This window comes from Oncorhynchus mykiss, chromosome 18 (genome assembly GCF_057628025.1).
Source record: "Oncorhynchus mykiss isolate SJ-2025 chromosome 18, ASM5762802v1, whole genome shotgun sequence".
Lineage (NCBI taxonomy): Eukaryota > Metazoa > Chordata > Actinopteri > Salmoniformes > Salmonidae > Oncorhynchus > Oncorhynchus mykiss.
In genome coordinates, this window is record NC_143039.1 from 34,766,719 (window position 1) to 34,780,269 (window position 13,551).

The window sequence follows — 13,551 nt, forward strand, 5'->3', positions numbered from 1 at the left end:
ACATAGATTATCTGTAAATCATGTGGTAGGCTATGATGTTGGGCTGGAAAAATATGGCACAAATGTCATAACAATGTGATTTTTTTTAGATGGGGGATGTCGTTTATGTGCCATGGCTACATGTGTCTAAATGAGATGTTGTTTTCCAGAGTCTCACTACAAGCCTTGTATATGCTTATAAATGACACAAAGCTGTGCTTCACCAATCAAGAGGAAAGGCAAATCTGTTTGAACAAGACCACTTAGGACCCTGATTAACCATAAGATGGTGGGAATTAAACAGTATACAAGTAGTAATTCTGTGTATTTTCCGGAACGGTACAGTTAAGCAAAAACGCCCGAGGAGGTGTGGTATAAGGGTTGTTCTTAGGCACAACGCAACATGGAGCCCTTAGCCATGGTATATTGGCAATATACCACTAACTACCGAGGTGCCTAATTGCTATTATGAACTGGTCACCAATGTAATTAAAGCAGTAAAATTACATGAAATAGCACGGCTTTCAGCCAACCATCTTTCAGGGCTCCAACCACCCAGTTAAAAAAATTATACTAATCTGTTGCATGCCCTAATGAGCACCACCCTCTCTATGGAACGACAGTGACTCCCCTTCCACAGCAGACAGTCTCATGTGTCTATGAAGTCACAGTCAGAGGAGGGGAAAGGGCAAGCAGGGACGCAGATCAGTGTACAGACCTCCAGACACTAGGTCCTGGTGTTCGGTCTGGCTGAGGCTAAAGGGTCACATCTCAATAGTGTAAAGTGGCTTCCTCTCCTAGTCCCCACCAAAAAGAATACCCTAATAACTGTATAAATGTTTTCTCCCATCACAAGAGGCGAGGAGATGAAGCTCCTTGAGAAGCACCCGTGGTCAGCCAGAGAGACGTAATACCGTCACTGGGCAAGGCAGGGCAGAATAGGAGCCGGCTCTTTTAAGGTAGAGCAGCAGCCTTTAGTCTGGTCACATAGCAGGCTTCGTTTCCCTCTGGCCCACATCCAGAGGCCCGACACCCGGTGTCAGCATACCCACCACACTGTGCCAGGCTGCAGGATCACATCACATTAAACACACACTACAGGTCATAGTGGCAGACTGACTGTATCACTTTATCTATGCAAATAGACCTTCACTGCACACCAACATAGGCCACAATGTCAGTCTGTCTAGCCACAATGACACAAATATAAATGCACAACATGCCTTTTTTCTTATTAACAGGTTAATGCTACAACCCTAATGTCCCCTTGTTCACGTATATATCCCAACTATGTCCCCCCCCCCCCCAAAAAAAAATTATTGCTTGATCAAGAGTAGTCTGTTCCAATTGATGGGTCGAGATTTTAAAATGTATATTTTTCCATATATTGACACATCCTATGTGTTTTAATCAAATATTCACTGAGTTTGTCTGATGCTTTAAGCACACTGTTTGATTAAATAATTATGACACGCATGACTAGAGGAAGTCCGACCAGGCCAGGCCAGGATCAGACTTGCTGCGCTCTGTAAATTTTTTTTTTAAAAGCAGTAACTGTCTCTCTCTCCTCCCTGCTGCAGTGACCACCACTGAATATCAGTGTTTATCGTACTGTCCGTGTTGCTGAAGCTGCAATATAATTACAGCCATTTCTGACTGTAAAGTTAAGTTACCATAATCTCTAATTTGTTTAGGAAGAACATTCCCTATTCCCTCAACCCTTGCTCTCTTTACGTGACACATGTATGTATTGCATGCACTTGAACAAAGACCTATTGGCATGGGACTAGTATTATTAGAAAACGTTAGTTATGCAATTATAACCCCAGAATGTCCGTTATTCCACAGAACTTTTTGGGCGAGATTTTTTCAAAACTGCCCCCTGTAATTTTTTATAAATACATTGAAAGTTATGACTGGAGGTTTTTATTCTAGGAATGAAGATATATTTCAATATGTCCACTGAGACTGGTTCCCAAGATTTTAGATTGTAACCCGTCCTCCCCTAGTAAAACTAATCCCGTCTGAATAGTGCACAATGGGGCCTGACTTATAGCATATCATAATCACATCAATACATTGGTCATAACAAACTCTGAACACCGTAACAGCAAAACGGATGCAGAGGACACCCCAAACCGAGCACTCCATTCTGCCACCTCAGGTTCTTTTGGCCCTCCCACTCAGCCCAGTCCAAGCTCTTCTCAGTCCTGGCACCCCAACGGTGGAACCAGCTTCCCCCTGAAGCATGGACAGCAGAGTCCGTGCCCATCTTCCGAAAACATCTGAAACCCTAACTTTTCAAACAGTATCTTAAATAATCCCCCCCCCCCCAAAAAAAAAATATTATACACTTAACCAGCACTCGACCCCCCCAACCTCCCTTCCAGCTCTTACTCTACTGATAGCTACGTTGAGGGAAAATGTACTTTCTATTCCTGTGATATGTGGTTGTCGCTCTGGATAAGAGTGTCTGCTAAATTACAAAAATGAAAATTACATGACAAATAAACTCGAAACAGGGGAATGTTTACTGGTTGCTGAGGAGGTGAAGGGCAATTCAGATGTGTGGAATAAATGTGACTACTGGATAACACTGGAGATCAAGAAAAAGAAGGTAAGGAGCAAGCGCTGCATGTATATTATGTGTGCCAAACAGATGCTGTATAGAATACAATATAATTTTCCTGACCGCTTGGAACAATGTAAACAGTAAAAAGTCTATTGTAGCGTTTTTTTTGTTAGGCCTTTATTACAGCAAAGACTAAAAACAGTCGCATTAATTCATGAATGCAATTTCCAAAATGGAACGTTTTATTTATTGTTTAAGCTAATTATTCAAGGCTCGCTTGATTTAATTTGACTAAACTGCTTGACTACAATTCAAATCATGAATGACTCGTATGCTGTGTGATGACATGGACAATGAATGACTGATTGATAGATACAGTAGACTATAAAAGTATTGAAATACAGGCCTAAGTAAGTTACGGTATTAAGACTAAACAGGAGGCGCTTTCAGGCCTACAGCTCAGTGGTGGTTATACAAGGCTGCTACACTAAGCCTTCCAATGATAATGACATTACTTATGATCATAATAATAACAACAATAAGGAGATCAAGAAAAAGGAGCATTGTAAATAGTTTTGACAATTTGGAAGTGTAAACACTAAATGAATGATAAATAATGTCAGAGAGGATGTTGTAACAAAAGAAAAGTGTGAAGCCTTTATTATAGCAAAGCAAAGATTAAAATCAGCCGAATTTGTGAAATTGTTTACTTGACATGTTGCGTGAGCACGGAATCAGTAGGCTATTAAACACTCAAACAGGTAACAAAAGCAGGACATGTCTTATTTCTGCAGATATATTGATGATTTATAAAGCCAGGCACATTTAACAGTTAGGCTATTGATCAATTAAGTTGGGGTTTCCGCTCTCCTCACCTTTCTTAGACAATAAGGCAAGGGCTGCTGTCTCAAACGTATTGTTCTCAACACCAATATGCTGGTTAACTTTGCTATTATGCACAGATAAACATGGTCTAGGAAAAAGGCACCAATTCAACAGCCCGTTGATATGTTTCTGAACCGCGGACAGCGACCACTATCCAACGCGGGAGAAAGCGCATGTTATAAAATATTATTTTTATTGGTGTTGAACCATTGTTCTTTTGTAATATAACCATATACAATTTCAGGAGCATGTCTGAGTGATGGACCGTGCTATCCCCATGACCTCCACAATGGATCAGTCGACTTCAGACAGGCGAGAAATCAGTGTCTTGTACACCATGATATTTACAGTACCAGTCAAAAGTTTGGACACACCTAATTAAGGTTATTTATTTATTTTTTTATTACCATTTTCTACATTGTAGAATAATAGTGAAGACAAACTATGAATAACACATATGGAATAATGTAGTATCCCACAAAAAAGTGTTAAACTCAAAATATATTTTATATTTGAGATTCTTCAAAGTAGCCACCCTTTGCCTTGATGAGAGCTTTACATACTCTTGCCATTCTCTCAACCAGCTTCATGAGGTAGTCTCATGGAATGCATTTCAATTAACAGCTGTGCCTTGTTAAAAGTTATTTTGTGGAATTTCTTTCCTTCTTAATGCATTTGAGCAAATCAGTTGTGTTGTGACAAGATAGGGGTTGTATACAGAAAATAGCCCTATTTGGTAAAAGACCAAGTCCATATTATAGCAAGAACAGCTCAAATAAGCAAAGATAAAATGACAGTGCATCATTTATTTTTGTACTTTGAAAGTTTCTTCAAGAACAGTTGCAAAAACCATTGAGTGCTATGATGAAACTGGCTCTCATGAGAACTGCCACAGCAAAGGAAGACAGTTACCTCTGCAGAAGTTTAGCCTCAAATATCAGCAATTAACTGGACCTCAGTTTGAAGCATTTATTTGGGCTGCAGAGTTCAAGTAACAGACATCGCAACATCACCTGTTCAGAGGAGACGTGAATCAGGCCTTCATGTTCGAATTGCTGCAAAGAAACCACGACTGAAGGACACCAATAAGAAGAAGAGACTTGCTTGGGCCAAGAAACATAAGCAATAGACATAAGACCAGTGGAAATCTGTCCTTTGGTCTAATGAGTACAAATTTTAGATTTTTGGTTCTAACCGCCGTGTCTTTGTGAGACGCAGAGTAGGTGAATGGATGATCTCTGCATGTGTGATTCCCATCGTGAAGCATGGAGGTGGTGGTGTGATGGTGCTTTGCTGGTGACACGGTCTTATTTATTTAGAATTCAAAGCACACTTAACCAGCATGACTCCCAGAGCATTATGGAGCAATACGTCATCCCATCTGCTTTGCGCTTAATGGGACTATCATTTGTTTTTCAGGAGGACAATGACCGAAAACACACCTCCAGGCTATGTCAGGGTTATTTGACCAAGGTGGAGAGTGATGGAGTGCTGCATCAGATGACCTGGCCTCTACAAATCACCCAACCTCAACCCAATTGAGATGCTTTGGGATGAGTTGGACCACAGAGTGAAGCAACCAACAAGTGCTCAGCATGTGAGAACTCCTTCAAGACAGTTGAAAAAGCATTAAAATAAAAATGTATTGTCACATACACATGGTTAGCAGACGTTAATGTGAGCGTAGCGAAATGCTTGTGCTTCTAGTTCCGACAGTACAGTAACACCCTAACAAGTAATCTAACAATTTCACAACTACCTACTACACACAAATGTAAAGGGATGGAATAACAATATGTACATAGAAATATACGGATGAGTGATGGCCGAGCGGCATAGGCAAGATGCAATAGATGGTATAAAATACAGTATATACACATATGAGCTGAGTAAGGTGAGATATGGAAACATTATTAAAGTGGCATTTTTTTAAGTGACTAGTGATCCATTTATTAAAGTGGCTAACGATTCGAGTCTGTATGTAGGCAGCAACCGCTCTGTGTTAGTGATGGCTGTTCAACAGTCTGATGGCCTTGAAATAAGAAGCTGTTTCCAGTCTCTTGGTCCCAGCTTTGATGCCCCTGTACTGACCTCGCATTCTGGATGGAAGCGGGGTGAACAGGTAGCAGGGTGAACAGGCAGTGGCTCGGGTGGTTGTTGTCCTTGATGATCTTTTTGGTCTTCCTGTGACATCGGGTGCTATAGTTTGCCCCCGGTGATGTGTTGTGCAGACCACACCACCCTCTGGAGAGCCTTACGGTTGAGGGCGGTGCATTTTCTGTACCAGGCGGTGATACAGTCCGACAGGTTGCTTTCAATTGTGCATCTGTAAAAGTTTGTGAGGGTTTTAGGTGACAAGCCAAATTTCTTCAGCCTCCTGAGGATGGAGAGGCGCTGTTGCGCCTTCTTCATCACACTGTCTGTGTGGGTGGACCATTTCAGTTTGTCGACAGGGGAAAGAACCTCAGATTCACAAGTCCCTTCCACCAGGTGGCTGATGAGATATGTTGGCACGACTGCCATATTGCATCTCCATCCCAAAGCCCTTGCTCGGAAGTGTACTTCGCCAGACTGCCAAGAACCTTGTCCTCATCCAGGCCAAGGTGGTGAGACACGGTAGTGATGACACCATAGGCCTTGTTGATCTCTGCACCAGACAGGACGCTCTTGCCAGCATACTTGGGGTCCAACAGGTACGGTGCGGTGTGTATGGGCTTCAGGCAGAAGTCTTCGCACTTCTTGATGTATTTCAGAATTACAGCTTTCCTCTGCTTGGCGCAACAGTGAAGTAGGAAGGGCAGTACAGATTTCTTCTCTTACATCTGCAAGCAGAGTCTGAACATCAGACAGGAGGGCATCGTCTCCCTCAATCCATGCAATGGCTACTGCCATAGGTTTTAGGAGTTTCAGGCTGCTTACCACTCTCTCCCAACCGGCAGACTGAAATATGGCCATTTCTTGGAGAGGCTCCTTCCCCTCCAGGAGACAGTCAAACATGACAAGACCACCCCAGCGGGTGTTGCTGGGCAGCTTCAATGTGGTGCTCTTATTCTTCTCACTTTGCTTGGTGAGGTAGATTGTTGCTTTAACTTGATGACCCTTCACATACCTAACCATTTCCTTGGCTCTCTTGTGGAGTGTATCCATTGTTTTCAGTGCCATGATCTCCTTGAGGAGCAGATTCAATGCAAGAGAAGCACAGACAATGGTTGTGATGTGAGGGTAGGACTCCTCCAATTTAGACCAAGCAGCCTTCATGTTCGCAGCATTGTCTGTCACCAGTGCAAATACCGTCTGTGGTCCAAGGTCATGGACTGCCTTCAGCTCATCTGCAATGTAAAGACCAGTGTGTCTGTTGTCCCTTGTGTCTGTGCTCTTGTAGAATACTGGTTGAGCGGTGGAGATGTAGTTCATTATTCATTGCCCACGAACATTCAGCCACCCATAAGAGATGAATGCAATACAGGCTGCTTTCTCTATGATTTGCTTGACCTTCACTTGAACTCTGCATCCAGCAAATGAGTAGATAAAGCATGTCTGGCTGGAGTGGTGTATGCTGGGCAAAGAACATTCAGAAATCCCTTCCAATACACAATGCCTGTGAGCATCAGAGGTGAAATAGTTGCATACACAGCTCGAGCAAGACATTCCTCTGACTACATTCCTCCATTGAGTCAAAAAAACGTCTAATTCCAGGAGGACAATGTGCTGTTGCTATCGATAAGGTGTCGGCTTTGTCATTTTCACCTCGAACAGAAGTAAAGGGACTTTTGTCAGAGGTTGGTTGTTGTGAGCGACGAGGGAACTTCATGCACTTTGCCAGATGATTCTGCATTTTGTTGCATTCTTCACATATGATGTGGCACAGTATTTGCAAATGTACACAGCTCATCCTTCTACATTAGCTGCAGTGAAACGTCTCCACACATCAGATAGTGCGCCAGTGGCATTTTCCTGTAAAGATTAGAATAAAATGAAAAAATAAATAAAATACAATTTCATGTACAGATAAATAATTAAGCAGTTAGATTAAACAACTCTTTTGTAAGATAGTTTATAAAACATGTATGGAAACAGGTGAATTAACACTCCTCAGTTAGCAGGCTCAAGCAAGCTAAAACCCACATGGCAGCCAAACCTAACTAGCAGAAATTGTTAACAAGTTAGAAATGATTTGAACACTTTGCTGTAGGTTACTATTTACTAGTTAACAAAAAAATAATGTATGTCATAAAATATATTCAACCCACCCAGTATTGTAATCAAAACTTACCAGAAAGCAGTCCTTGGCTCAGACAGTGTAGTAATGGGGGCTCGATAGCATCTCATTAGTCGGCAAGATCTTGAGAATCAGCTACACATGTGATGGAAGAATGCACTGTGCATGGAGAGGGTTGCAATTCCATTGAATTGGGGACAGTTGAACCAAAATATGCCACAAGACCTAGAATTTCCTTATGTGTATCCCACAAAAAAAAGGTTCACTGTTATAAGCTGACTTTTTTCATGAATTTGACCTCTTGAAGCTAGGGGGCACTATTTTTGTTTGGAAAAATAACGTTCCCAAAGTAAACAGCCTATTTCTCAGGACCAGATGCTAGAATATGCATATAATTGACAGATTAGGATAGAAAACACTCTAAAGTTTCCAAAACTGTCAAAATATTGTCTGTGAGTATAACAGAACTGATATTGCAGGCGAAACCCTGAGGAAAATCCAATCAGGAAGTGCCTCTTATTTTGAAACCCTTTTGTTCCTACGCATGTCTAGCCTCCATTTAAAGGGATATTAACCAGATTCCTTTTTCTGTGGCCTCCCTGAGGTGTCAACAGTCTTCAGACATAGTTTCAGGCTTTTATTTAGAAAAATGAGCATGAAGGATCAGATTGTCTAAGTGGAGAGCTGGGGGCTCTCAGAGTGAGTTTGTGCCCAATTGAGTAAAGCCGCCATTTTTCCTCCCGCTGTTATGGAAAAAGCTACACACTCGGTTGAAATATTATCGAATATATATTTTTAAAACTACCTGAAGATTGGTTACAAAAAACATTTGACATGTTTCTATGGACATTATAGATATTATTTGGAATATAGCGGTGACCGCTCTTTCCTGTGGATTTCTGAACATAACGCGACAAACCAACGTCGGTATTTTGGGTATAAAAATAATCTTTATGGAACAAAAGGAACATTTGCTGGGTAACTGGGAGTCTCGTGAGAGAAAACATCCGAAGACCATCAAAGGTAAACGGTTAATTTGATTGCTTTTCTGATTTGTGTGACCAAGCTTCCTGATGCTAAGTGTACATAATGCTATGCTATCGATGAACTTAAACGCTTGGATTGCTTTCGCTGTAAAGCATAATGTCAAAATCTGAGACGACAGGGTGATTAAAAAAAAGGCTAAGCTGTGTTTCGCAATATGGCACTTGTGATTTCATGTATATGAATATTTGTTAGTAATATTATTTGACTGTTGCGCTATGCTATTCAGAGGTTGCTGACGAAAATGATCCCGCTACAAGGTTGGGTAGCGTCAAGGAGTTAAGCAAAATTCCCGGGCTTAACCTCCCATCAAAAATGTACAGAAATTTACTGGAAATTGTCCGACCTTTTGCAACCCTATTGCCGGGTAATATACTCAGAAGCGGTGGGTGGTGTGCATGCCTTCGAAGTCTGACCAGGAGGCTGCTCCGTCTACCTCTTCTACGAAGACATCGTTTTGGGCCGGCCTATAGGATTAGATCCAATGTCCTGGGTGGTGGTCCGAACAAAGGATCCACTTTGAGAAAGTCGTATTCCTGGTCGTAATGTTGGTAAGTTGACGTCGCTCGTATGTAATAGCCCAGAAAATCTTAAATGTTAACAATGTAAGAAATAATACATTAAAAAAAAGAAATACTGCATAGTTTCCTAAGGACTAGAAGCGAGGCGAGTACCTCATGAAGCTGTTTGTAAGAATGCCAAGAGTGTGTAAAGCTGTCATCAAGGCAAAGGGTGGCTACTTTGAGGAATCTAAAATATATTTGGATTTGTTTAACACTTTTTTGGTTACTACATGATTCCATATGTGTTATTTCATAGTTTTGATGTCTTCACTATTATTCCACAATGTAGAAAATAGTAAAATAAAGAAAAACCCTTGAATGAGGTGTCCAAACCTTTGACTGATACTCTATTATATATCTTTATTTTTGCTACTGCTTGACTAAAGAAATCTTGGTCGACCAACAGCTTATTGAACAAATAATTGACTAGTTTATTAAAATGGGGTCGGCCCTAATCCCAACAATATAAGAGTATAAACCTAAACAGCTTAACTTAATATGAAAATATTCGGAAAGCCTAAGAATATAAGTGGTAGAAACAGAAGTTCAGGAGCAACATTTAGCCTAGTCAGTGTCAAACAAAAACTTGTTGAATAGGGAGTCTCCATCACCTGCAACAACACACAGAGACAGACTGATGTATGAGCAGCAACCACCCACCTTGTCTCCACTGGAATAGAAGAAGTAGCGTAAACGCACAATGTTGCAGTGGTCCAGTTTCCTCATGATCTGCAGCTCCCGGTTCTGAGACAGAGAGACATTGATATGTGAGCATTAGACAAGTCAAACAGGCTAGAGAAGCTACTGTCACACTGAGCTAGTTGCACTCTCCCAGAAGAAACATTCCTCTGATTCTGGACCAGTCAGACACTCTCTTCAATGAGTCTTAAAAGGCTTTTGGAGGCTCATCGGAGATGGGCTGACAGATCCAGGATTAGAGAAAAGGCTGTTGCGAGAGCGCAAGAGAGAAAGCGAGAGAGAGAGAGAAAGAAAGCGAGCGAGAAAGCGAGCAAGAGAGAGAGCGAGAGAGAAAGCGCAAGAGAGAGAAAGAGCGCGCGAGAGAAAGCGAGCGCGCGAGAGAAAGCGAGCGAGAGAGAGAAAGCGAGCGAGCGAGAAGGGGGAAGCGAGCGAGCGAGAAGGGGGAAGCGAGCGAGCGAGAAGGGGGAAGCGAGCGAGCGAGAAGGGGGAAGCGAGCGAGCGAGAAGGGGCAAGCGAGCGAGCGAGAAGGGGCAAGCGAGCGAGCGAGAAGGGGCAAGCGAGCGAGCGAGAAGGGGCAAGCGAGCGAGCGAGAAGGGGCAAGCGAGCGAGCGAGAAGGGGCAAGCGAGCGAGCGAGAAGGGGCAAGCGAGCGAGCGAGAAGGGGCAAGCGAGCGAGCGAGAAGGAGGAAGCGAGCGAGCGAGAAGGAGGAAGCGTGCGAGCGAGAAGGAGGAAGCATGCGAGCGAGAAGGAGGAAGCGTGCGAGCAGGAGGAAGCGAGCGAGCAGGAGGAAGCGAGCGAGCAGGAGGAAGCGAGCGAGCAGGAGGAAGCGAGCGAGCAGGAGGAAGCGAGCGAGAGGAGGAGGAAGCGAGCAAGAGGAGGAGGAAGCGAGCAAGAGGAGGAGGAAGCGAGCAAGAGGAGGAGGAAGCGAGAGAGAGGAGGAGGAGGAAGCGAGAGAGAGGAGAAGGAGGAAGCGAGAGAGATGAGGAGGAGAAAGCGAGAGAGAGGAGGAGGAGGAAGCGAGAGAGAGGAGGAGGAGGAAGCGAGAGAGAGGAGGAGGAGGAAGCGAGAGAGAGGAGGAGGAAGCGAGCAAGAGGAGAAGGAAGCGAGCGAGCGAGGCCTGGTTCAACACCTTGTTGGTTAAATCAGGTGTGCTAGTATTAGAATAGATCAAACAAGTGGAATGGCAAGGGGTACTCGAGGAGAGATTTGGGAAACAGCTAAAACACAACCATGTGTGTCCATCACAGAGCTAATGAAACGTTCAAGATAAGAAACTGAGAATATCTAGTCTGAGTTTGGCACCCTGTTAGGGTCTTAAATTAGAAGCCCACACAAGGATAATTTAGGCCAGCTACAACTATCATAGATCATTGTAAAACAGTGACAGCCATAATTGAATGGGGGTCAAATCATGTCAGTGATATCTGAACAGGGAGTAAATTACCCACAGAGACACATTATAAGCTATTTCAAACACTGGCACTGTGCAACCATTGCAGCACTTGTTTATTAGCACAGTTACGTCAGTCTAAGGAAATCCATGGGTTGAGTTTCCTTTCGGGTGCGACAAGAAGAGATGAACTAATCATCAACTCAATGCTTGAGCTGAAGATGGACTAGGGAGGGACGAGACGCCCCGTTTCAGCTCCAACAGGAAGGGGCGTGTTCTCACAAGACATGACATCACTGGGGACTAGGGCATCATGCACAGACCGACTGCCAGGATGATTAACCAAACGCCTATCAGTGTGGTACGGCAGGCTACGATCACCATGAGAGAGCAGTCTCACAGCGGTAAGTGATCTGACAAACCTAGTATTTTCAGTCAAATGACAGTATAAATGTGAGCCCATTTAATGTGAGACTCCAGTTAGGGATCTAGTTTCAGTGACGTCATACTGACAGCGACTCAATGGCCTCAAGACAAAGAACTGTCGTTACTCAAAAACACACGGTGCAACAAATACTCTCCGATGTATTCGCCTCTGCAGTGAAATGGTACTCACCTTGAACCTCTTGTCCTGCAGAACCTTCTTGATGGCTATTAGCTCCCCGGAGTCACACAGTTTAGCCTGGTAGACCACGCCGAACGAGCCGTTGCCGATGACCTTAGTGTCTGTATAGCTGACCTCCTGCGGCCGGTCGGGGCCCTGGCCTGGGGTCGCTACCACTGTGGTCACCTTACTGCCATCTTTGTCTCCTGAGAGAAAGAAAGAGAATAAAGCAATGTCACACAAGAGATGCAGTATAGGACAACTCATTCAGCCACACAGTCTTTACACCAAGAAGCTCCTGTAACATTTCTCATCCTCTCTCGTCACTGCATCTCTAGACGTAGACTCAGACTGAAGCATGTGAGCCAGAAATTGGAAGCTGTACTAACCCACTTTTTTTGCTATGAGTAATTTCCTAGGAGCAGGGCTACCCATGTTAACGGGCTCTGGCAGACACCGTAATGAAGACAGCCTGAAAGTACAGTAGAAGGATAAAAGGTTTAGGCGTAAAGGTTGTGGTGAAAATGAGGATGTAGTTTTAGTCTAAGATAATGTGTGGGTGGCGTGCACTGCAAACAGCTAAGCACTTTCCTAGTACTGTTCCTAGTTTGAAGCAGCGCTGCAGGCACCAAATGTTTCCCCACAAAACAGCTCCAATTCAACAACTGCACATCGCCATCGCAACTTTTGACAACATGAAAATGAAAGTCTACTGGAGGTGTGAGTTGACAGGCAAAGTCGAACACTAACAGCCGGTCCGAAATCACTCTTTACCCACCCCGCTTGGCCCTAAGCCTTCATTGTATGCAGATCGCAAGGGCTCTTCTAACCTACCGTTATGGCTGGCACCTGGCCGTGGACCTCAACACAAACCCAAAGAGCACCAAACAATCCTAGATTGCACTGTTTTCGGACCACTATTGTTTTCACATATATATTTTACCTCTTGGTGATGTAATTCGGAAACATAATGTTAACTTTCACTACTATGTGGACGATACACAGCTGTACATTTCGATGAAACATGGTGAAGCCCCAAAATTGCCCTCCCTGGAAGCCTGTGTTTCAGACATAAGGAAGTGGATGGCGGCAAATGTTTTGACTTGTGAACTCGGACAAAACAGAGATGCTAGTTCAGATCCCAAGAAACATAGATATCTTCTGTTGAATCTGACAATTAATCTTGATGGTTGTACAGTCATCTCAAATAAAACTGTGAAGGACCTCGGCGTTACTCTGGACCCTGATCTCTCTTTTGACGAACATATCAAGACTGTTTCAAGGACAACTTTTTTCCATCTACGTAACATTGCAAAAATCTGAAACTTTCTGTCCAAAACTGATGCAGAAGAGTTAATTCATGCTTTTGTCACTTCTAGGTTAGACTACTGCAATGCTCTACTTTCTGGCTACCCGGATAAAGCACTAAACTTCCGTTAGTGCTAAACACAGCTGCTAGAATCTTGACTAAAACCCCCAAATTCCATCATATTACTCCAGTGCTAGCCTCTCTACACTGGCTTCCTGTAAAGGCTAGGGCTGATTTCAAGGTTTTACTGCTAACCTACAAAGCATTACATGGGTTTCCTACTACCC

General features: G+C 43.4%; 1 protein-coding gene and 1 long non-coding RNA gene across 5 annotated transcripts in view; both read right to left on the reverse strand.

Moving 5' to 3' along the window:
• The window catches only part of LOC110495932 (glycogen synthase kinase-3 beta), a 45,591-nt gene that overhangs the window by 13,602 nt on the left and 18,438 nt on the right, over positions 1–13,551 (reverse strand). For all 4 annotated transcript variants that reach the window (XM_021571465.3, XM_021571463.3, XM_021571464.3 and 1 more), the window contains exons 2-3: positions 11,968–12,161; positions 9,923–10,006 (exon numbers count right to left, since the gene is read on the reverse strand). In XM_021571465.3, the coding sequence (XP_021427140.2) occupies positions 9,923–10,006; positions 11,968–12,161 (278 nt within the window). The remainder of the gene's footprint in view (positions 1–9,922; positions 10,007–11,967; positions 12,162–13,551) is intronic.
• Positions 3,817–7,829, reverse strand: LOC149975481 (uncharacterized). The gene is made up of 2 exons (XR_016488413.1): positions 7,710–7,829; positions 3,817–7,390 (listed from the first exon to the last, which is right to left on the reverse strand). It is a non-coding gene; the product is annotated as an uncharacterized LOC149975481 (long non-coding RNA).